At 45.3% G+C, this 23,935-nt stretch overlaps 1 protein-coding gene and 1 long non-coding RNA gene across 4 annotated transcripts in view; one reads left to right on the top strand and one right to left on the bottom strand.

Moving 5' to 3' along the window:
* EPB41L4B (erythrocyte membrane protein band 4.1 like 4B) overlaps positions 1 to 19,925 on the bottom strand; it is a 177,952-nt gene extending 158,027 nt beyond the window's left edge. For 2 of the 3 annotated variants that reach the window (XM_030011373.2, XM_030011375.2), the window contains exon 1: positions 19,586 to 19,925. In XM_030011373.2, the coding sequence (XP_029867233.1) occupies positions 19,586 to 19,867 (282 nt within the window). In that variant the 5' untranslated portion in view covers positions 19,868 to 19,925. The remainder of the gene's footprint in view (positions 1 to 19,585) is intronic. The other variant, XM_030011376.2, reaches the window with a different exon arrangement.
* Positions 19,926 to 21,075: 1,150 nt separating this feature from the next.
* Positions 21,076 to 22,530, top strand: LOC115340199. The gene is made up of 3 exons (XR_003922978.2): positions 21,076 to 21,168; positions 21,261 to 21,325; positions 22,046 to 22,530. It is a non-coding gene; the product is annotated as an uncharacterized LOC115340199 (long non-coding RNA).
* The last annotated feature ends 1,405 nt before the right edge of the window (positions 22,531 to 23,935 follow it).

The following is a 23,935-nucleotide window of genomic DNA, read 5'->3' as shown; positions in this document are numbered from 1 at the left end:
AGCTGTAAGTTTTTAATTTAGGCTTATTGGGTGTTCCACAAGGAAAGCTCACCTCTTCCACCCTACGAGGTTATGACAAGGCAGTCACCTCAATCCAATAAAGAATGTCAAAGCAAAAGGAACTTTGTACTGTAACACTGCAATACCCTTAGTCAACTTCCAGTATTTGTGTAAGGTGAAATTCTGCTTCTAGAACAAACTCCAGATAAAAAGGCACTACAGCTGAACTTATTTCCTCAATCTCACATAGTCAAGCAGCTTTGCATCTACAGTCTACATGCTATGTTTCTGTAGTTTATCAATCCAATTTCTCTTGCAGACAGTGTTTCAGATCCCATTTTGGCCAGTATAAAACTCAAAATTTGTTCCTGAAGTACACCTGTAGTAGTTTCCAGGGGCTTTCCAGACAAAAATCCCTACAGAAGAATACTGGGGATGCAGAAAGAGCAGTCCAGAATCATACCAAAAAACCTGACAGGGCAAGCAACCACTGCTCCCGGCTCCTCAGAGAACCACAACAGTGCTCGACTCCCATGACATCTGTCACACTACAGGCATAGAGCTGATAACTAAAACAGCGAGCTCATGGTAACTACAAGAGCAAAGGATTTAGTGACCCTTTGCTGGTGAAGCATGCTAGAAGAGTAGACTTTCTTTAATAAGGTGGAGGCCCAAACTGGCAATCTTGCTGCAGCTGTTGCATAGATCAGTACTCTCTACAAAGCGCATGCTCCCATGACTCTGCTAGAAATTGCCATTTCCTCCACAACGCAAAACATACGCTTTTATCTCAGTCACTGCAGTGCTGTATCTCACGGTTTAAACTCATATCTGGTTGTTCAACAGACAGGCTAAGACACAGGTGCACACACATCCTTCTGCCAGTTTAGTCGCAGAGCAAGACAGCTAAAGGCAGTAACGTCTTAGGCAATCTCCAGTAATCTTTTTGCAGCAGTTTATCAAAGCCTCAAGTCTTTCTGTCCAGATGAGAATTACAGATATTGTCACCTTACTACCCAGACAGTATAACACCTCCAAAGATGCTTTGGGAGCATCGCAAGAGGAGCAGCAAATGCCTGCAGCTTAAAATAAATAAAGAAAAAATTTAAAATTAATCAAATCTTAAATTGGAAACCTTCACCCATGAACACTAAAACCAGCACCTCCCAGCTCTCTGGTCAGCATGCATTCACCCTTTAGCTTCCCAGACCAGGAACTCAAGTTGATCTCCCTCACCCTGCAGTTGCAGCACAATGTCCCTGAGTGTACAGGGGTGCAGGCATGCATGTACACAAAAAAGCACCAGATGGCCGGGGAACTCTGTTTTCTCAAGCATTTTGAAAATTGGATTTATTCCACAAGCCATTAGAAGAACACAACTAGTTGGTCATAAGAAAGAAAATCCTGAAGCAAAACTTTGTTTCCCTAGTTTTCCCCTCAAAAAAGGGGGGAGAAAAAAAAAAAAAGGCGCATGCTTATTCAAATGTTTAAAATAGTTGTCATTCTAGTTGAAACTGTCTTTCTAATGTAACTCGTGGATTTGGAGCTAAAAGCCTATTTTCCACTGGAACTTTTTCAGCATGATCCAGAACTGTTCATTTGTGCTTTCAAGACATAAATAAACTTCCACCTGCTTCTTAAAGAGTGTTGGTTTAGATCATGTTCTTAAACAAAGTTTCTTTCCATGAATGTGACAATTTAATTATTACATTTAGAAAATGCACCATAAAGTCAAACTCATCCACAGTTTAGTTTCCAAGTGAGAGACTAAACTAAAAATAATTGAGGAATTAGAAATGTCAATTCAAATGTTTTATCTTTCTATTTTACTCACAATCAAGAATTACCGAGTGTGTACTAGGGGCAAGACTTATTTATGGAATACCTACAAATAAAGATTTACAATTAAACTCAGGCCACTTGAATTTTATGGATCCCTGACTGGTTAGGAATCCAGGCTCCACTCAGTGCAATGTCATTTTCCCTCAACAGCATAGTCTTACTTTACCTCACTTGCAGCCAGCCTCAAAGGGATAAGGAAAGTAGGAGTACTCCATCACAGGATATCCACATCAAGTAATGACTGTAAGAAAACCTTTTCAGCCCTGGTTCTATTTGAAACTCCACAGGCAGAACCTAGAAAAAGGAGACCTCCTCTAAAATTCCTAGAATCTTTCTAATTTCAGTATCAGCTTTGTTATTCTCATCAATTCTGGCTCCCTGTTAGATTCTGAAAATAAAAACTGGAAACGGCTGGGTCCAGTCAGCAGTAAATTAAATAACAGCAGGATAGTTTAAACCACTCATCAGGATTTTAAGAAAATTAAGTCTCATAAAACAAGTGTAACTTCTTCCTCCATAAGACGACACTTTTATCTGATTGTGGCAATAAGGAACCTTAGAATACGTTTCTGCAAGACACCTGACTTTGGCACAGATGAGCTCTTGCAGATCCAGCTTGAGCTACTTGCCACGATTTCTGTCACCGAACCACGTTGCTGCAGCAACTAAGCATTTCTTCCCCGCTGAATACTAATCTGCCTGACTTTAGCGGGGCAGAGGAGGAGCACTCACATGACCAAGCTATGAGAGCACTAAGTACATGAATCAAACCATTCCTAAAGTGATTATTTATACCCTCAAGGCCCAACTCAACATCACAGGGGCTTTTACAGCACTTTCACCCTAAAGAGCTCCCACGCCCTCTGTCAGGTTTTTCCTACTGCTTGCCCCCTTACTTATGCCATACCTTTAACAAATTTCTGACATTCAATGCTGCAAAAGTGTTTTTTACAGTGAAACATCCCTGGATCTGATCCCTGACCTGCCTTTCAGCACAGCCCCACAAACAACTGAAAGGGCAGGCATCTGCCTGCAGCACTAGGATGGGAACGAGAAGGCAAGAACTCTTTGAACTCGTATTGACCATGAAACACCTGTACTCTCAAAACACAGCCTATGAGACAGTCCAACAGAAGCAAGCGTAAGCATTCCTAAAATAGATGTGTGTAGTCCACGATAGGCAGATTTAAAAAAAAAAAAAAAAAAAAAAAAAATCAGGATGCAGAACTGCATCAGCACACTGTAGCTGAATTCAGTGAAATCACAGGTCACACACAGAGGAACAGAAGTTTCGCTCACACTCACTAGGTCAAAGATAGTGCCCTGGATCTCAGCAGCACTGTAAGAACTCCGGTGCAACAACAGAAGAACAACTGACCATGAGCTCTCAGTGTAATACTACAGCCAAGAAAGTAAACATGAGCCATGAATGCGTAACAAGGGAACATTAAGTAAGGAGCAATGCCATTTCATGTAACATTCAGCAGACCATTATAACAACATTGCTGTGCTCAGCTCAAATGTCCGCGCATTATGCACAGTCAGAAAAAAGCCACAAAGAATAATTTTGAGTCTGAAAAGCATCTGGAAATAAATTTTATCTATTTAGACAATCGAAGATGAGACTAAGAGGTGGCTTGCATGTGAATTTCGCACACCTTCATGTGTAAAATATTTTTCCCCATAGTCGCAGGACTTTTCATTGCATGCCTGCTCAGGTACCAAGACAGGGGATAACAGGGACCATGAAAATATCAGATACAATAAAAGACCTGTTATTATTCTGAAGAGTCCACGCACAAGGTGAATAAGTAACTGCTTCTCATTAAAGGCTCTTAAAGGTAGACAAAATAATGAGATCCAAGGAGACAGCTGATGCTAAAAAGTGACAGGCTTAAAACATGTTCTTGGAAGAAGTTCTGGAGACTGATCAGGGAAGGAGAACAGATTAAGTGTTCACAATGATCCTTCCTGACCTGAAACAAATCTACAGTTCAGAACCTATTCATTTACAAGCCATCCATATGACTAACTCTCCAATATAATTTAAAAAGCGATAGTCCAAATGATATCTAGGGAGAACAGTCAGTTGACTTCCATTTAACACCATCGTAACAGGCTTAACAGAAGATGTTAAAAGGAGGAACAAACAGGAACAGAGACAGCTGGAACCTCTGCTAGCCACTTACCCAAAGCAAATTTTCTTAGTTAGCAAATGTGGTAGCTCTGTCGAAAGTGGTGATCAAACTGCTGGGGCTTTGGGGGTGGCAGGGTGGGGAGGAGAAAAAAAAAAGATACAAACAGGTAACAATAATCACCTTACTGATTTTCTGTAAATCCTGCATTCTAACAATTCCCTTTGAAAAATAATTGCTTGTAAAAACAAGAAGTCCTGTTAGTATGTATAAGTTTGTATTCATTTAGTCAGGCCATAAGAAAAACTGTCTCCCTCCCTCCCTACTCAAGCACAAAAGTACAAAAAGAAAATGTGCGTCATAAATCCTAGCTACTTCAAACATCAATTCCATTCCTTACCGCCACCAGGAACCGGCAGCCTCATAAGGGCTTTTGAGATACAAAAGTCGCTTTGAATAACACCATAAATTCATTTAGCTCTGAAACCAAAGCTGCACGCTTGCCTCCTAGCACTAACTACGGGTGCCTGTTTCTGCATTTATAACCTATCCTTTAGCGATAAAACCACTCCAAGTTTATTAGCGTGGCAGGTTATGTCCACATATAGGACAGAAACAGAAGTATACCACAGAGCACACATTCCCTCATCAGCCCTGCACCCAGTCTCCCATTCCCCGGTTTGTCTCTCGAAGAGCTTCCACTACCATCTTTGCAGAGACAGAGGTTACCCAAGTTTGGAATTTCACAGAACATACTCTTCAAGCAAAGCGGGCGACACTATTAGAAGTAGGCAAAGTGGTCGCATCTTGTCCCTCCGGAACTGCACTGAATTCATATTTTGCCTTCACAGATATTTTTTCAGCACCACAAACTGCTGTTGGATTGCACAGGGTCGGTCAACTACCTGGTTGTTTGCTGTTTCCAATGAGTGCTTTCACTTCGTGTACAAGACCACAGAAACAAAAGAACAACTTTGTTCTCCATCTCACCTGTATCAGCTCTGCAATGCAGACAGACTATTGCACCATTTTACAAACTAGTACAAAAGATTGCAGTTCTCTAAGACTCACAAAAGGAAAAGTGGGAGAAAAGCTTTCTTCCCAGATACATACCGGGACTTGAGTCTGACCCAAATGCTCCTGCAGAAAAGCAGGCGGCACTATTTGGAGAGCTGCCCTCTGTAGCAAGAGCTCCCCAGGCCTGGGACTTCTCACAGGATCTATATTTGGTAGCTCCTGCAAGTCATTTCGCACTGCTCTAGTCTTGACAGCCTTATGCTGTTAATGAGGTTAGTGCATATGCAATAAACAGGAATTCGTACTCTTTAAATACTGCCCTATCTTCCTTGCAACCTAACCATTCATTTGCCCTGTAGCTTGCAAAAACCAGCTTTTCGAACACCTTGCTGGAGACTTTGGTATTACTTAAAAGCTCTATCTGCCTTAAATTAAGAAAGAACTTTTGACTTCAGTAAACAGTAAGATGCCTTGGAAATCCTTGCACTTCAGCTTGCCCACTTTCAACAGCCCCTGAAAGTCACAGGGAAGCCATAGAGGTTCTTCAGACTATTTTCTCTTCCCAGAAAGCTTCCAGCACTTAGCTTACTGAAACAGCTGGGAAAGTTCTCCACTCCTGGCATTACACAAACGCTGAGAAACTGACAGTTGTAACAGGGAAAAATCTGCTTTCTGAAACAAACTTCTAATTAACAATATTTTCTATTTATGAAAGACTACATCTTTTTGCTTTGTCTGACAATTTTTCAGATTATGATCATGCTGGAAATGTTATCAGATGATCCACTTCTCTCTGTCAAATTAAGATGAAACTCTTCTAGAAGAAAGACTTCTATCATTATCTAATACCATTAACGTGAGGGTGTAAGAAATCAAGGTCCCCTTTCCTGGCCATAACCATATTCCTACAGCAAAACAGCTGAACTTTTTTTTGAAAATACACTTTAAGATCAAACGTGAAAATACATCAATATCCAAGCACACAAACTGTAACATGAGAGTATCTGCTGGCAAATTTCAATAGCAGCAAACAAAACCCACTTGTTTTTGTTTCACAGTGCTGAATTTTTCTATTCCCATTCCCCTCCCAGGAATGCAGTCATCAACTTCAGTCTATTCTTTGCTAATACACAGACAAATGCTCAAACTCTTTCCTCATTTTCCCCATACTTTGTAAACATCTTTACTACTTAAAGCCAGAAATGACGCATCAGAAAGGTTTTACTATAGGATAAATCTATAATGCAAATTGTGCATCAACACGCTACACAGGAAAAAAGGAATTGTAAGCAATACCAGCAAAAGAGAGGATGGCTCAGAGAATTCAAGAGGAAAAAGAAGTGAAGGTAGTGGGTAATCTCTGCTTGTTTCCAATTCTAAATTTAAGAACACTAGAAAAACATTTGTTGTGCAGATTATTTCCTCATAGATTGACCTCCTAAAATATATTAAGCACCTTTCCTGAACTACCAAAATCCATCAATTAAAAAAAATTTTCCCCTCCAAGTCCCTACTGCTCACAACAAACAATTTGAGTACTGTTGCAAATATTTTGATGCCCCAAAGGCTCCCCCATTTTCACACCCCAAACCAAGGGTTTGATTTGCTATTTTACAAATTTTGCAACAGTTCATCCAACAGAGAAAAGCCAACTGTGAAATATCATTGTATGAGAGGAGGGGAGTGCAGGGAGACAGAGCAGACATACAGGCAGATGATAGCTTAAGCAATCAGCTTAAAGGAGAAAAGGTAAAGTGCTACAGTCAGCATTTAATGGCTTCACTGGCCTCTGTAAAAGGAATCGGCGATCTCTGCTGTCTTAGTAAGCAGGTCCCCCCATTAAAAAGAAAACCCATCAAAATCAACATCATCTAATTAACTGGAAGTCAAGACCAGGACTCTAACGTACTGCTGAGAGCTGCGTGCAGAATTAACTGTGCAAGGCAGCCACTGGGCACACGTAAAGCCACCCTGCAGCTAGGTGTTCCGAGCCACAGCTCAGAACATGGCCTTGGCAGACGAGACTTGCGGGCTCAGGAGCCGTCACAGAGCAGGGCTGGGAACACTCCTCCTCGGAGAAAGGGGATGTCGGTAACAAATAAGAAAACACCCTGCCACCCTCTCTTCATTGCTGAACAGCAGGGGAAGAAAAAGAAAAAACCTCAAGGAAGCCCAACACATGAAATAGCAGGAAAAGGGAGGAAGAGAAACTTCCACAACAAACAAGTTATATTGCTGCTGTATTAAACCAACTCTTCCCTCCACAGAGCTACAGCAGGACGTCCGAATTCACATCGAAATACATCGGCATCCAAAGATCACAGCATGAGAGAAGGTAAGCAGATACTGCCCACTGGACTTTACACTTCCAGGGCGCTGCCTACCCTAGTGATACGACCGATTTTGAAGAATACCACCACTCTTCACTTACTTGCTTAATTCAAAGAGATAACAGACTCATCATTCATCATCTCTCAAAGCAAAGCACTCATGGAAAGTTCATTATTCAAGAAGAATTTCTACTCAGTAAGTAGCCTGAATATAAAACCTACATACTGAGGATTTGCATCTCTGCTGAATAGTGATCTTTGTTGCGACACAACGATTGTACAGAGTACTGGCGTTTTCAGATCTGCTTATAAAAATGGAATTTCTTGGGTTTGGTCTTTTTACATAAATGGAAGCCCTGAATTTAAAATCCTACCATATAACAGCTCCAGGAACCACTAACAAGGTATAGAAGAGATTTATTTCAATGACAGAAACCAGCCTTGACCAATTCTGGATGGGAACAAGGGAGAAGGAAGAAAAACTTAATAAAACTGTTCCTTTTCTCAGAAAATGTGGAAACATTCACTTGCACAATTAAAGCAGGTAACATTTGGACATTAAGTAATTTTGTTCGGACATAACACCAACAAAAAAGATGTGATGCAGTTAGCATGTTTATTTTATCCATCAATATTAAAATGAAAATTTGCTTACAGCCTAGGATACTGTTAAAGCTTAACACAGCCAACTGAAATTGCTTATCTATCATCTAATACATAACCTACAAGACCTCACATAGTGAAATGTACACAGTAAGAAACCTGGAACTTAAAAATGGGAAGTGGTTTCCTTGTTTAGTCTCAATTTAGGCAGAAAAAGAAACAGGTGTTTTCCCAGCCAAGACTGCTAAGCTACAAAATTCCTCTCAAGTCTACAATTATTATTTTATATATATATATATATATATATAAAACACCAATGAAAATAACACATACAATCAATTACTAGTACTATGAAGAACTACTGTCAAAAAGCATTATTTTCAAACAGCCACAAAAGAATTCATCCTTGGATAAGTCAGCCTTGGAAACAATGTTGCAGTCTACAATAATTTAATTACAGGTTACAACCCCTAAGTTATAACACTGTGCTTTTCTAACTGTATATTTGATACTGGTATGTTCATACCAGCCCAAGTTCTTCAAAAGCAAGGACCTACACTCTGCACATATTTGTGTAGCGTTATTTGTTGTACTTCACAAACATTAAATTGGATCCTCTGTTAGGATTTCCAGTCTCTATTTATCATACAAACTGCACCACATGTATTAAAATCATGAAATACAGTAACATCTCAATTCAATGTGTTTTTCAGTATACTGGGAAGAAAAAAAAAAAAAAAAAAAAAGGCGACATTTGGTATTTGTTTGGATAAAGGATAAACTATCTGTGGTTCCATAACAGCAAGGAAGGGAAATAATCTGAATCTGTACAGATCAAAACCATAAACAGCCAATATAAATTAGCTCTTAATATTTTTCATGCTGGAGTCTGAATCTGGAACTTCAACAAGTATTTTGAAATAATCTCATCACAATATAGCTAATGGGCCAGGACATATTTGAATTGATGCATAGAAATAAACGGAAATAGCAAGTCAAATGAAGAGCAGATGGTCACTCTAAACACTTCATTATCCTCCAACCCTTTTATTTCTAATGTGGAAAGAATAAAAGAACATTTACCATAGTCTGCATTGGAAAACAAATACTAAAAAACCCCATGTGTTTCTCAAGTAATTTAAAATACTAACCCAGCAACACTGTACATACAGTTAACAGCTGTCAACTTCATCCTTCTAGCTAAAAATAAAAGAAATTATTTGTACTTACCCTTATGTTTTACTTTGCAAAGGGTCTACAGATTCAGTGACATGTAAGTTCTCCCTTCTTCTCTCAACCTCCTTCCCACACCATTTGAGTTTTCAGGTCCGTTTTTGTCGTCTCGTATGAAACCACGCATTTTTAAAGTGAGGAGGTTTAACCTTTGAATTAACTATTTCACCAGTCGCTACCAATGTTCCCCTAATGTCTGCTCTGCAACTGGGAATGCTCAGGACAAGCGGCCACCCGCACCATTTGTGCGCTGACAGACAGAACGCTTTGCCAGTCAAGCTGGCTGAGCCAGCGACGGACCTTCCACAGTTCAGACCCCTGGCCACAGCTGGAAAATTGCATTTTTGTGGGGAAGGAACAGGACTGAAGAGCGTTCCAAATTTCTGACAACTGCAGAGAACCACAGAAATTATCTAAACTGGTAGGAGTGAATGGGACAGAGAACTATACTCGAGGCCCTAACCAGAAGGCAGCAGACCTCTAGTGCTCTTTAAAGAGATCCTCCACGGTGAACTGTTTCACAGCTTGTGTAGCTGCTCCTGGGATGCAAAGGAAACTGCTTTTACAGATTGGAAAAACAGAGTGGGGGGGGAAAACTCTGCAAAACTAAAAGAAATCTGCTCTTAATAAAAAGAAAATTCAGTAGGTATCATGCTAGTAATACAGATGATATCCACACAGAAAAAGTACAGAGACTTGCTCAGGGAGGAGACTGCAAAGGAGAAGGGTGGGTGGAAATGGCTGGGAATTTAAAAACAGAAGCCCTGAATAGGAAAATGGACCTATGCTTGGAGAAGGAGAGACACTAAATGAAGCCAGCCTCTCAGAGAAAGCTACGGGAAAAGAGATACTTACGGAGGGGCTTACCAGTAGGAGCAGAAGGAAGCATGTGAGGAAGAAAAGCATGCGCAGAGAAGCAAGGGTAGAGATAACCTGTCCCCTCTGTTTCAGAAAAGAAATGGCTAGACAATACATTCCATACTTTACATACCACTTCTAGTTTCTTCACCATTTCAGCCTGTCTCTTCCTGTACTACCTTCTGTAATCCAAACAAAACTAGTCCTCTGCTTGCTCTTCTATATGGGCTGCACTTCCGAAGTCTCTTTACTCTTATTTCCTCCCTCATAAGAACTTTTTACATGCCAAGACACTCTTTTTCCTCTTCAGGACCACTACTAAGAGCCTGAAGCTACAGGTTTGCTACCTACCAATCTAGTCTGGAACACAACCACTGGGAAAAAAACAAAACAAAACAAAAAAAAAACCAGCCAAACATTAGATGTACACTGTTTACAAATAAACACATATTATCTAACTGTTCTGAAAGTTTCCTTCTTACTGACCATCTCCATTCGCATCCATGGTGGTCTTCAGAGCATCACCAGTGTTCATGACCGCGTAGTTAAGTTCAGTGCAAACAGCTGCTACTGAAATGCATTTTTGTGCTAACAAACAAGAGGCCCAGCCACATTGACATTTCACACGGTTACCTTCCTCAGCATAGGTGTGTTCTAGTCCATTGTAAAGAGGCTTCCGAAAGAATACATACAACAACCTTATCTTCTACCCATCTCTTCAAACACATAAGCTCTCCATCAGAGAATTAGTACTAGGTGCTCATACTTTTATCTTTTCAGTATACTACTCCCATTATTGGCTTTCTCCCCCTCACTCTTTGTCAACTTTGCAGCAGTGATCCTGTTACCCTATCTATCTGTACTGCATTGAAAAATTATATTGGCTTCCATAAATAACTAAAGGAACTCACAAGCAGAATTTATCTAGCATATGCCAAAACAAAACCCTGTTCACCGTCTCCCTCTTTTACTATATACTGTTGAAATGTCTTTTATCTGCTGTAGATTTATTGGGGATGTTTGGTGAGCATGTTCAGGGCCTAAAATTCCCTCTTCTCTCTCAAGAACCTAACATGTCGTTGTCCTAGTTTCAGCTGGGATAGAGTTAACTGTCTTCCTAGTAGCTGGTACGGTGCTATGTTTTGAGTTCAGTATGTGAAGAATGTTGATAACACTGATGTTTTCAGTTGCTGCTAGTAGTGTTTAGACTAATGTCAAGGATTTTTCAGCTTCTCATGCCCAGCCAGCGAGAAAGCTGGAGGCGCACAAGAAGTTGGCACAGGACACAGCCAGGGCAGCTGACCCAAAGTGGCCAACAGGGTATTCCATACCATGTGACGTCACATCTAGTGGCAAGGGATACCCGCAACCTTGCGGAAGGTGGCTTGTCCCGCTACCACCCAGGCCATTACTTCAGACGATCCCCAGCATCAGCCCCACCACCGACCTGAGGCACACCGACCCTAGCAGCTGCCCCGCACGTGGGAGCTGCCCTGCCTTCCCTCAGCCCCCACCGCCCTCCTCCTCCAACAACCATATTTGGGCATCTTTGGGGCCACAGGCCCACCGCGCCCGAACGCGTCATAATCGGCCACAGGCATCAGCCACCGTCACAGTCGCCATCACAGTGGCCTACTGATGTCACCGGCCCTATATAAGCAGGGGCCCCGCAGCCGGCCCACAGATGGCCGAGCTTCCCGGCCCTCAGACGCCAAGCATGCTTGGAAGGAAGAGGAGCCGGAGCAGCGAGGCGCACGGCTGCCCACCTCGGCGTGGGACGCCACAGAGCCTCTCCCCGCCACCGCGGAGGAGTCGGGCACCTCCCACGAGGAGGAACGCCATCGCCCCTCGCGCCGCCGGCGCCGTCGGCCTCGATCCGCTGATCGACGCCATGCAGCGCTTGGCTGTAGGCACACCACCAAACGCCGTGCAGCCCAAGCGAGTCTGCCTGACGGGTGGCGGCAGCGAGGCGGGCGGCTGCCCACCTCGGCGTGGGACGCCACAGAGCCCCTCCACGCCACCGCGGAGGAGGAAGGCGCGTCCCAGCAGGAGGAAGCAGAGGCAGCGCAGGAGGCGGAGGAGGAACGCCATCACCCCTCCCGCCACCAGCGTCGTCAGCCTCCAACCGCTGACCGACGCCATGCAGCGCTTGGCTGTAGGCACACCACCAAACGCCCTGCAGCCCAAGCGTGTCTGCCTGACGGGGAGCAGCCGCGGCAGCGACGCGGGCGGCTGCCCACCTTGGCGTGGGACAGCACGCAGACGGTTCCTGCGACCGTCAAAGAGGAAGGCACCTCCCAGGAGCCTGAGGAAAGACAATTGGTGGAGAAGAAGGAGGAACAACATCCCTCCTCGAGCCAGGAGAGCGATGGCCCTTGCTCACGCAACCATCATCGTCCAGTGCGCAGCAGTTGGCACGTCGGGGAACAGCGTGGGGCCCCGGCGTACCTATCTGCTGAGGCACGGTGGGAGGCCCAGGCGTGACAGCCCACCAAAGGACGACGTGGAGCCCATGGAGGTAGATCCACCTCAATGAGAGCCATCGAAGGCAGTGGGTGCACCTGCCACAGGGATCACCTGGCTGCACCCCGACCACCCAGGCTCCTTCGCCACACATGGTGCCAACACCGTCGCAGGAGCATCCGGCCAGCTCCCTGCCGGCAGCCCAGCCTCTGCACCTTCTTGACTGGACAATAAACAACTATGAGAATAAAAAAGCTTGCGTCCTCTCTTATTTAGCACTTGGGCAACTGCGTCTGCACTCCTGTCACACCACCTGATCTCTGCCTTTGAGTAGGAGGCTCTTTCTAGAAACTTTCCGTTTCCATGCCCACCCGCGCGCTTTGGCGGTGCCTTACATTCTGGGGTTTTTTAGGCTGTGACATCAAAAACTTGATACTAGTCTTTTAAATGGAGTAAAATTGTCATAATTAAAGGCACCGAACCCTAGGAATGTCTCATTTCCAAACTATCAGTCTCACTTCAGTGCCAGGTAAAGTTATGGAGGTCATTCTGGGAGTTACTGACAAACACTTGAGAGACAATGCAGTCATTGGTCATAGCCAACACGGGCTCACAAGGGGAGAGTCCTGTTTAACTGAAAACAAACTCCGTGGACTTCCCGCAGGCTCACCTGCAGCATCTCCCACCACTAAACAGTTCTTTTGCTCTCAAGAGTTGCCTGCGCCCTTCTTCCCCATCCCCACCACCGCCCCTCGTGAAGAGCTGCCACCTCTTCCGCACCAAGGCCCGAGCGAGAGGGGAGGAGAGGGCCTGGCTTCCATCGAGCTGCTGCCTTCCCCGGGTGGCAAGGGACATCCCCATCAGCTCTCCTGCCTTCCCCAGTGTCCTAGTTTCAGCTGGGATAGAGTTAACTGTCTTCCTAGTAGCTGGTATGGTGCTATGTTTTGAGTTCTGTATGTGAAGAATGTTGATAACACTGATGTTTTCAGTTGTTGCTAAGTAGTGTTTAGACTAATGTCAAGGATTTTTCGGCTTCTCATGCCCAGCCAGCGAGAAAGCTGGAGGGGCACAAGAAGTTGGCACAGGACACAGCCAGGGCAGCTGACCCAAAGTGGCCAACAGGGTATTCCATACCATGGCACGTCCCATCTAGTATAGGAACTGGGAAGGGGGGGGGCGGGGAATCGCCGCTCGGGGACTAGCTGGGTGCCGGTCGGCGGGTGGTGAGCAATTGCACTACGCATCATTTGTACATTCCAATCCTTTCATTATTGCTGTTGTCATTTTATTAGTGTTATCATTATCATTATTCGTTTCTTCTTTTCTGTTCTATTAAACTGTTCTTATCTCAACCCGTGGGTTTTGCTTCTTTTTCCCGATTTTCTCCCCCATCCCACTGGGTGGGGGGGGGAGTGAGTGAGCGGCTGCGTGGTGCTTAGTTGCTGGCTGGGGTTAAACCACGACAGTCGTGCATTTCTGAAGCAAAGCTGCGGTCACATGCGCATACCCCACCTCATTCCTATTTCTAGGGGGCTGCGTACGTCCCTGGCTTTTAGTACCTGATTCTACTATGAACGCTTTTCACGCACCTTCAGTATACACAGCAACGCATCCAAGTATACGGTACATGCATAACATAATTTAAGGCTACCGCCAGAAGACAGCACATCGAGTTCTAGCTACAGTTACTTGATCCGAGCTGTAAGGTAATGAAAAGGCATTTCAAGATGAGCTGTGGAAGCAAAATACCCAAGCCCTTCTAAAAAATGGAGCTTGATCAGTTTATGAAGGGGATTACAGGTGCTGGTGCCCGCAGGAGTTCATGAACATGAGAGGCCTTCCTAGTGCTGCAAATATGCTTTTAACGTTTTCCAGCAAGTACTCTAATTTTATGTTGTTGAAAGGTAACTTCTGCATAAAGGCGGCATATTATCAATTTCGTAAGTGATAAAAGCTTTAAACAATTAATAAAAAATCCTGTTCCCCATCTGATGTAATACATCTATTTGGGGGGTGGGGGGTGGGGTAACTCCTCAGTTAGATTCAAGTCATTCTCTGGAGTCTCTACATGCGTATTAGTCCATTTCTTTAGAGTTAATATTCCTGAAGCGTCATTAGGAAATCACGTGTGATATAAAAGAAAGAAAAAATGAGTTGTACTTCTCTCCCGATATTTATAACTTTATCAAGTCAAATACACTAACCAATAATTATAAGATAGAGATGACTACTCAAGAGCAAATTTAACATTTACATTTGATGTAAGCATAGAGGCCAGATAGCAAATTTTGTTATGCTCATGTTACTCCAGCAAGAAAAGGATACAACGCATAGAAGATTAGAGACTACAAAAGGCTATTGAAGAACATTCACTATCCCTATCCTGAAGTGTTTCCATAGCAGCCGAAACAATTATTAAAACAGATACACCAAAAGGAAGGCAAAGAAACAATACAAAAGCTATCCATCTGAAAACAACTCACAGATCTGAAGAGTTGTATTTGACTTGTTCATTAATCCAATCATTAAACATCACCTACTTTCCAGTACATCACACAGGTCTTTGTAATGACGTTCACAGCAGCACAGAAATTTATCAGAGCAAGGAGATTTTTAGAAAGGAGTATTTATGACAGAGAGTGCGTTGACTGGCTGTGGCTTCATGTCACAGAAAATGTAAGGTATCCTATATCTGCTTTGCAGGATGAGGATTTCCGTAGTAGAGTAAGCTTACCATTTGTTCCCTCTTTTTTATCCCACTTAGGTTACACAAACCCAAGAACACGCTACATGTGTTCATTCCCCTCCTGCCCTCCTGCAACTTATCACAGAATACTGTTTTCAGTGGCATTAAGAAAAGGGACACTAATTCCTGCTACCCTGGACAGTCCCACTGAATAGCCATCTTTCATATCCTCCCTTTAAGCTTTCATACAACGCACTAAATTAAAAATCAGAGGCTCATATTTTAGAAATGCCAGCAACCACGTCTTAAAGTCAACAAAAATTTGGCTTTTTGGCCTCATCCGAGAGCCATCTATAGACTATTTCGTTTATATATTAACTAGCAGGCATCATCACTGCTGCGGAAATGTCAATGCGCTTTCCCTGCATTCTTTATGTAAGAACACAGCATCATCCATAACCAGTTTTTCCTCTCATTAAAGTCATGAGTCCTCCAGAAAAAGAGGCAAGATTGTTTTGACAGCAGTGAGCAAGTGGCCTTCCGTCTACCTACAGCCGAGCTACAAAATCCAAACGAGTAACAGCCTCCAATGTAAGTGAAGATGCAACACAAAAGATACTAAACAGGTTCTCCATGGTAAAAAGAAATATGACGATACCTATGTGAGAGGGAGGAAAGGATGGTTTCTAATTTAAGTATTTTTCTCCTTGCGTCAATCCTTATAACTAGATTTCAGATGTGCAGATGCGTGGTGTCAGGTCAAGAGGAAGTAATGACACCATCTATGCTCCCCCTTCCCGTGGGAAATCACCCCACAGCAACAGAACTGGTCAACTGCCACTCACTCCTATACAACGGATCCAACCTTAATAGCATCTCACATTCAATACAGGGCCCTGAGGAGCTCCTGGGTTTTAAAAGCCATCCAGTGCATTATTCTGTTTAGAAAGAATACTTTCAAAGTACACGATTCTGGCCTTAATAGTGAACAGAAAAGCCAGCATCGTCAAGCAATCCTTGAAATTTCATGCGAGAAGCTGAGTACAGACACCATTATCCAGGGGTATCTACAGTGCTCAGAATAATTTTATGTTGACATTTGTATGGGGACAGCTGGGTAGGAAACAAGTTCAGGAAAGCCAGAGAACACCTACAAGTGAAAGAGTACACAGCACCGTAGAGGGCAGGCTAGAAGATGGGGTAGTCCGAGGGCAGAAGACATGCAGTAAAAGGAATGAAGTGCAAATGCCCCAGAAGGAAGCGAGCGTGGAAATGCAGATAAAGAAGAAAGGTGACCCTGGTCACAATATTGCTATACAGTCTAGAGAAGAACAAGCTAAGGAAGGACTCGGACATCCAGGTAGATCTCTACTTCTGTTTCCACCATGAGCAGACAAGAACTTACCAGATGTGCAGTTTCTAACACAGGTACTATCACATAAATGATAACCTTAACCCCAAAGACAGTTATCAACCTACTGACGTAGGATTTATTTTTCCAGTACCACCATCAGCCCCCGCATATGAGAAAACACTGTGGCAGAACCTAATACATTTAACCTAGACAAAAGTTTCAGGGTTTGAGCTTTACTTGAATATTAAAAAAACCAACACCATTAAGTCAACAAAAAGCCCTGAAACTTTTTTTGTACACGTATAGCTAAAGCTTTCCCTCAGTCATGTCTTTTCTGTCATTCCTCCACACAAACAAATAGATCCGGTAGTCTTTAAAAATCTAATAAACCTTTCAATTATTTCTAAGTCTTAGATAGCTGCCTAAAAAGTTGTAGTTGCAAGAGTATCACGTTCTAATATCAACAAGGTCCTTTTTCCACTGTAAAGACAACTGGGGTGTAATGTTAGCAGGCAGTAAAAAGAGCACTTTTTACAGATGCCAGTATCTCCCGAAATAAGTGCTTGTGAACACAATCAGCAGCACAGTAAAGTCCTCTGCCAATTAACTACACACTTGATTTCATGGGTAAGCTGCTCACTGGTAATGAAGCCCACACTCCCTCCCTTTCAATAAAATTTGAGCTGAAATGGGAAGAAAACACCATACAACTTTTTTTTTTTTTTTTTTGAAACGGAAAAGATGCTACTCAATTCATTCAGCTTAACCAGTCCTGTACCACAGCTTCTGAGTATTAAAGCACGTTCCATTTCAGGCCCTAATCCCATAAAATCTAGAGCTGCAAAGCTCAGAGAAACTTTACTGATCAATTTCTATAAATGGTGCAACGCCTCTTTCAGTTTTTCTAACTCTCAGTGTGGGTGTTACTTTCGTGAAAGAAAGGGAAAAAGCATGAGGAACAGATATGTAATTCAACAGAACCGTTTTTAATCCTCAAAACATTGACAGCTATTACGTGCTCCAGAGTCCTCCACCAGTCTAGGGATTTCAGTGAAAAAAAAACCAAAACCCAAACCAACTTCTTTCCCTCTCTTTGGACAAATTAACTACAACCACCACATGTGCAGCTCACATTCTGAGAACACTGGCAGTCTAGGCTTTGTCTGGAGGTCAAATTCAAGCAAGAGTGCTCCACGGCTGCTTTACTGGACCAAGCAGATACTTCCATATACTTTCAATACTCAAGGATTAAGAAGAGTGCTATTACCTTATTTTCCGATGCTTCAAAACCACAGACCGTCTTAAACAGGCTCTACAGCAAAAGCTGAACCCTGATAAATCAGAGGGAGTATAACCTTAAGCAAAATATTTACTGAGCTTATCTACATAAACCACTAGAAGTAAATCCTTAGCACGTTGATAACATTCATCAAGCCTTCTTTAGAAAAGGTTCGTGCTGAGATGTTAGAAGGACTGCAGCAAGTTGCGAAGGAGATGGGAGGAGAGGAAATGTATTAGCATTTCCAATATCTGGAAATGCTTGATCCAGGCGGTGAGGCAAGGGAGGCCTGATAATTCTGCAGCAAGTATCTCTAGGTGGCTCCATTCACATACTTCTATATGCACTTGTAAGAGTCTTACTCCATCCCTTCGGTTTCTTTTAAGCAGAAACCATAGGGTTGGCAAATTCCACGTTTTAGCGAAATGACGCCAATGTATACAGATAACTATTAATATGAAAGGCACCTAGCAAGATTCAAAAGGTACTCTTGAAAAAAAAAAACAACCACTCTCTCTTTTACACTACAGGTTGTCACACTCGTCATTAGTAAGTTCCCCCATCTGTTTTTGTAGATGAAGCTCACTGGCTGGCGATTATTTGGGTTGAAACGGAAAGATGATTACATGTTTTTCAAATATGATAAACTTCTGTATTATTTCATGGGAAACCTGGTTTTCAAGAGGGAGGGAAAGGGTCAGCAAAAAAAGGACAGGTATAGAGTGTTTAGCAGCCGCGAGAGGGAAAAGTCTGGCAAAACCTAAATTCCACAAATTAGCAATATACACCGCGCGGGCTTCCTTTAACAGAGACGAGGACGTACAACGGGCTCCGGGGATGCCGAAACCCCTACAAACGCGGCCCAACTTCACCAAGCAGGCAAACACGAACGCACACACGGCTCGGCAGGCCGGCACCGTCCCTTCCTCATTCCTTCAGCGCAGCACCAGGAAAAGGGGAAAAACTTCAGCTCCGGCACCGGCCGGGCCGCCCCTCACGGCCAGCGGGAGGGCGGGCGAAGGGGGACCGGGAGGGCGGGAAGAGAATCACCTCAGGCGTCCCTCAGGGGGGGAAAGGCAACGCGCCACACACACGCCCGAGCGAGGCCCCCGCAGCCCCTCGGCCAGCCCCGCTCCTCTCCCGCCGGCAGAAAGGCGGTGTGTGTGGGTCAGAAAACAAGAACGAACGAGGCGGCTCCCCCCCCCCCCCCCGCAGACCCCCCGCCGCCCGGCCTCGCCTCACGGCCGCGGCCTCGCCCCGCTCTCCCCGCCGGCGCCACAGGTGCTGCGGGGCCGCCCCTGCCGGCTCCCCACACGGCAGCCCGCCAAACCCTCCTCCTCCAAGCCGGGGGGGGGGGGGGGGGGGGTGACGAACGAACGACACACACAGAGCGGTAGACAGGGACAGCCCCTCCGGGGAGAGGCGCCGCGGAAGGCATCGCTGCAAGGGGGGCTGTTTTTTTGGCTGCGGGGGGGGGAACGGTTGCCCACCTCCACGCTCGCTCCGGGGAAAAAAGGGGGGGGGGGGGGGGGGCGCAGCCGGCGGGGAGAGCGGAGCGGCGGTCATGGCGGGGAGGGACGCCGCGCACCTGGCAGCAGGTGCACGCAGGCGGGGATCGGCGGCGGAGGGGAGGAAGAAAGTAGCCGGGCTCGCCCGGAGAACGGCGCACGTTGCGCGGCCGGGGCTGGGTGAGCCTGTCAGCACGGACGATGCGGAGGAGGGAAGATGAGGGGAGATGGCAAGCGCTGTTCCGCAGGCGAGGGGAGGCAAGCGCACGTTACTCACCGGCAGCTCCACGCTGACTTCGGTCCCGTCTAGGAGGAGGACGCGGCACTGCAGCACCGGCTTACTGCCGCCGGCCGCCGGGATGTGAACGGCCGCTCCGGCGCCGTGCACGACCCCTCCGGGGTGCGGCGAGGAGGGGAAACCTCCCGCGGCGACGGCGGCGGCTCCACGCAGCCCCCCGTCCCGCTCGTCCCCCTCACCGCCGAGCCCACCTCGCCCGCCTCCTCGCCCGTAGCGCTGCATCGACCGCCGGCCAAAGGTCCTGCGCAGGAACCGCAGCATCCTGGGGCGCCCTGCCCGGCCGCTCACACCCCCCCCTCCCCGCCCTCCCTCCCTCCCCGCCGCCGCCGCCGCCGCCGCCGAGCCCGCAGCTCCGCGCCCGGCCGGGCGCCGCCTCCCACGGCAACGCAGCACCAGCGCCGCCCGCCGGGAACCAGGCCGTCCCCGCCGCCCCGCTCCGCCTTCCAGCAGTACGGCGGGGCCGGCCCCGCGGTCCCCTCCCACCGCCGAACCGAGCGCTGTAGGCGGGGGAAGGCCGAGCGGCGGGCAGGGGGAGCTGCTGAGGCGGGCGACGGCGGCAGGGCCACCTGTGGTGGCGGGGAGGCCCGCCGGCCGCCTCAAGCCCCGCTCCTCCAAGCGAACCGCCCCGGCGGTTGTTTGGGACGATGGCGGCGCTTTGCCCCTCGCCGCCGCCCGCCGGGCCGGGGAGGAGCGGCGGGGCCTCGGCCGGGGCCCGGTTTGCCGCTTAACCTCCCCTTCGGCCGGGGCGGGAGAGGGGACGGGGGAAGCGAACAGCGAAATAAAAAAAAAAAAAAAAAAAAAAAAAAACGGGTTGGGGAGAAGGGAGCGAGGCCGGTGCGCGAAGAACGCTCCCGCCTTTGCCGATGCGATCGATCACCGGTGGTCCGGTGGTTTTGGGGAGAACGGGTTCCCCCGTAAAAGCGAGGCACCCTCTCCCCAGACCTTCCCGGGGTTTCGCTCCCTCTCGGTTCTGCTGCAAGTGAGGAAGGAGCGCGGGTTTATTCCAGTGCCATAGCGAATCCATAGGCACAAATACCCCCTCACGCAGTCGCTCCTGCCAATAAGTTAAATATTTACGTATTCCGGCTCGGGTGGGAGCACGTCTGATGAATGGCCGTGTGTAAAATACTGGACCCGAATCGTATCTCGTGGAAGCAATCAGTGGGACTAATTCTATCACCCTATGGTCAGATGCGATCTAAGGGGCTTTGAACTGAAATAATTTGCTGCTTCTAAAGTTTTTTCGTTGTTTTTTCTGCTGTGGATTTATTTCCCTTAACCTTGCTTCCAGGCCAGTTTACACAAGCGTCCTATTAGGTATTCGGAAAGCCTGCCAAAATGTCTCGGCTTGTCATTTTTTATTGAGACTTGATAGTATTAGGTAACTGCCTGCTGCTTCTGCATCCTTTTCCGTGTTTCTTCAGCGCGCTGCATCAGGTCTTGAAGTGTCTCATCAGCCAAGACTGTCACTAAACTGCATGATCTTTGGCAGGGATGCATCGGCAGCCCTTTCGGCACTGTAGAGCTGCATAAAAGAGCTTTTACAGAAACAGAGTGGAAAGGTGCTAATGCCTGCTAATGTTCACAATCAAGAGTAGACACAACAGATTATGGGGTTTTTACTTTTTTTTTTTTTTTTTTTTTTTTGCATTAGGAGCAGAATTTGAATTTTCTTTCAGATCCTGAATGGTACAGCACACTGCTTTGAGCACTGTGAAGGTATCACAGTCCCATCAAGCTCGTTTGCATACCGTATGCAACACAAATGATCCTAAGGGTTGGAAATTCAGCAGAAATACCCTTGTCTCTTGAGGGAGCTACAGCAATTCTGGTGCAAAGGAGAGTGGGGTGGAAGGGAGGTCTGGCATCACTCAGGACTGGCCTGGCAGAAAACTGAGCGAGTCTTTTGCAGTGCTAAAAAGCTTCTTCACTCAGCTGTGAGACTTCAGCCCTTTGTCTCAACTTCTGTCATGAAAACAGAAGTCTGCTATTTTAAAATACATAAACCTAGGCTTGCTTGACTTGCAGTAGCAGCACACACGATACAGGCCAGTGGCCATACCCCAGAGGCAGTGCTGTATTTACAGAACCGCCATAGAGATGCCGAGGTCCCATTAAATCTCGCATTAAGCAATAGGAGATAATGCTCACGGCAAAGGATCTTCTGGAAGGAGCTGGGGCTGGGGGGGGGGGGGGGCATGGGAAATAAAGCTGGTTCCTTAGTACCCAGCTTCTCTTGGAGTAAAACGATTCCACCATTATTTTGTCTCATGTTACCAGCAGAGCTATCTTTAGCCCTGAAACAAGAGCCTTGAGCAACTGTGGGTACTGAGGATGCCATGATACATTTATTGCAAGATGAGAAGTATTTAAACTAGTATTTACATTCGGGTTTGTACTTTTACGTTCCACTCGTCTACACCCTCTCTTCGTTTTCAGGTGGGCAAGCGCTAAAGTGATTCGGTTTGCTGGTACCTCTGTGCTGGAGACCCTCCTCAGGGTGCCTACTGCTTGCTTGCTTTCCAATGAGAGGCACGAGCAGAAACTGCTGTGGTTCTCATCTGTGCTGTGGTTAAGGGCATTACTTTTAAATCTTTATCAAAATAATAGCCCTTCACTGCAACATCTACCTCCCAAGGAGTACTCCAGTCTCCCCTGGAAGTCATAATTTGATCACTGCCCCAGGAGAGGTGGTGACCTAGGTGAACCGTTTGTACTAACTCGTATTGCAGTTCTGGGAGCAATCCCTGCAAGTAACCAGCTTTACCAAGGGTTTTGCCATAACGCTAAGCAGCTTGTAAATGGGAGAGTATTTATGAGAATCCTTGCTGACATTTGTGTAGTAGCAGCAAGATGGGCGATCTGTAACCGTTGGAGACGCTATTGCTGGTGTGGCTAAATAGCTAAATACAATTGTGATGAGCACTTTATTCTTGCCCTTTCGTTCAGAGTTTTGGTTTTGTTCAAATCCTGTCTGATTGCTTTTTGAAAGCTTCGTCATGGAGGCAGCCACCTCATGGGGATGGGGAGCGAACCACTGACAGTCCCGTGAAGAGACTTCTCCCGCACTGGGTAGGCACGCGCTGCCTGGACATCAGAGACCTCTTTTTTGTTTTACTTTCTGTCACTGCGATCACATTTATGGATTTTTCCTGGCCTGCCAGGCTTTCACTGTCTGCAAAGGAGTGATCTAAATTTAATTTGTGTGCAGCTAGAGTTTCTTTTTCTGCAGTTTTGAAGAAATGTTATTGTTACTGAGTAACTTAAACAGGCTTATATTTTGCAAGCTTCTGCCGGGATATGTTTTGTTACAGTCATTACTAAAAGAAACTTATATGAAAGGATTCAAAGAACAAGTATTGATGTGAACCCAAATGTCTGTGTTAATAAAACTAGGGGGGAAAAGGCAACTTGAGGAGTTACGACATACATTCATTCAGGCTTTCAGGTATCAATTTGTTGGGTTTTGTTTTCTAAACTTATAAATGAAATTAAATTGTTTTCTGAAAAAAATTCATTAAAGGAGATACTTTTCAGCATGAACATTCATTGGATTACAACATTCCTGTAGCAGTTGGCAGTTCTATCTGTTTATTTTCCCCAAAAGCATGTCGGTTATATGAGCAAGCCTAATGTCACTGGTTTTCAGGATGGCTTTATATATAGATACAGATCAAGAGTAAAATGCAAAGGTAATTCTGAGTTATGCGGCTAAGGATAATTTGCATTTCTATGCCATCTTTCAGCTAGAGAGATCCTGAAGCACTTTCATTAATAAAAAGGAAAATTATATGTAGAACTATTTCACCAGCCTGAAATGCAGCAGCTGTTTAACAGCAGAGAAAAATACTAAGAGTCTCTCTTATACAATTGTAATGGAAATATGAATTTGGATAGGCAGAAAGTTATTATGCAAATCGTATGGCCATGATGCTGGGGCTAGTGGATGTATTCCTTTAAAAGGTACCACACGGTCGCAGGTAGTCAGGGCTTTCCTTTATAGTACACGAACTATCTCCTCCAAGCATTACAAGAGAACTGCATTAGGAAAAAAATGTAATACTTCTCCATTTGGAATAATACCAGTGTTACAGTAGGCATGAATTTTGGCAGCTATTGCTGTTCATGTTAATCCTTATATTCTGGAAAAGAAAAATTCTTTTTTCTGTCAGAATAAATAAAAAAGTAACTCCTTCCAGAATAAGTGTGTCCACTGAAAGAGCTGTTCTAGTATATCCAGAGAGGTTTGTTGATAAAGATGTAACAGCAAAAACCTTTCCATTAGAAAATCTACAGAAAGAAAACGTTTCTTGCTGAGTGAACACTTTG

The sequence above is a fragment of the Aquila chrysaetos genome, chromosome 4, assembly GCF_900496995.4.
Source record: "Aquila chrysaetos chrysaetos chromosome 4, bAquChr1.4, whole genome shotgun sequence".
Lineage (NCBI taxonomy): Eukaryota > Metazoa > Chordata > Aves > Accipitriformes > Accipitridae > Aquila > Aquila chrysaetos.
This window is presented reverse-complemented; position numbering and strand designations above follow the sequence as displayed.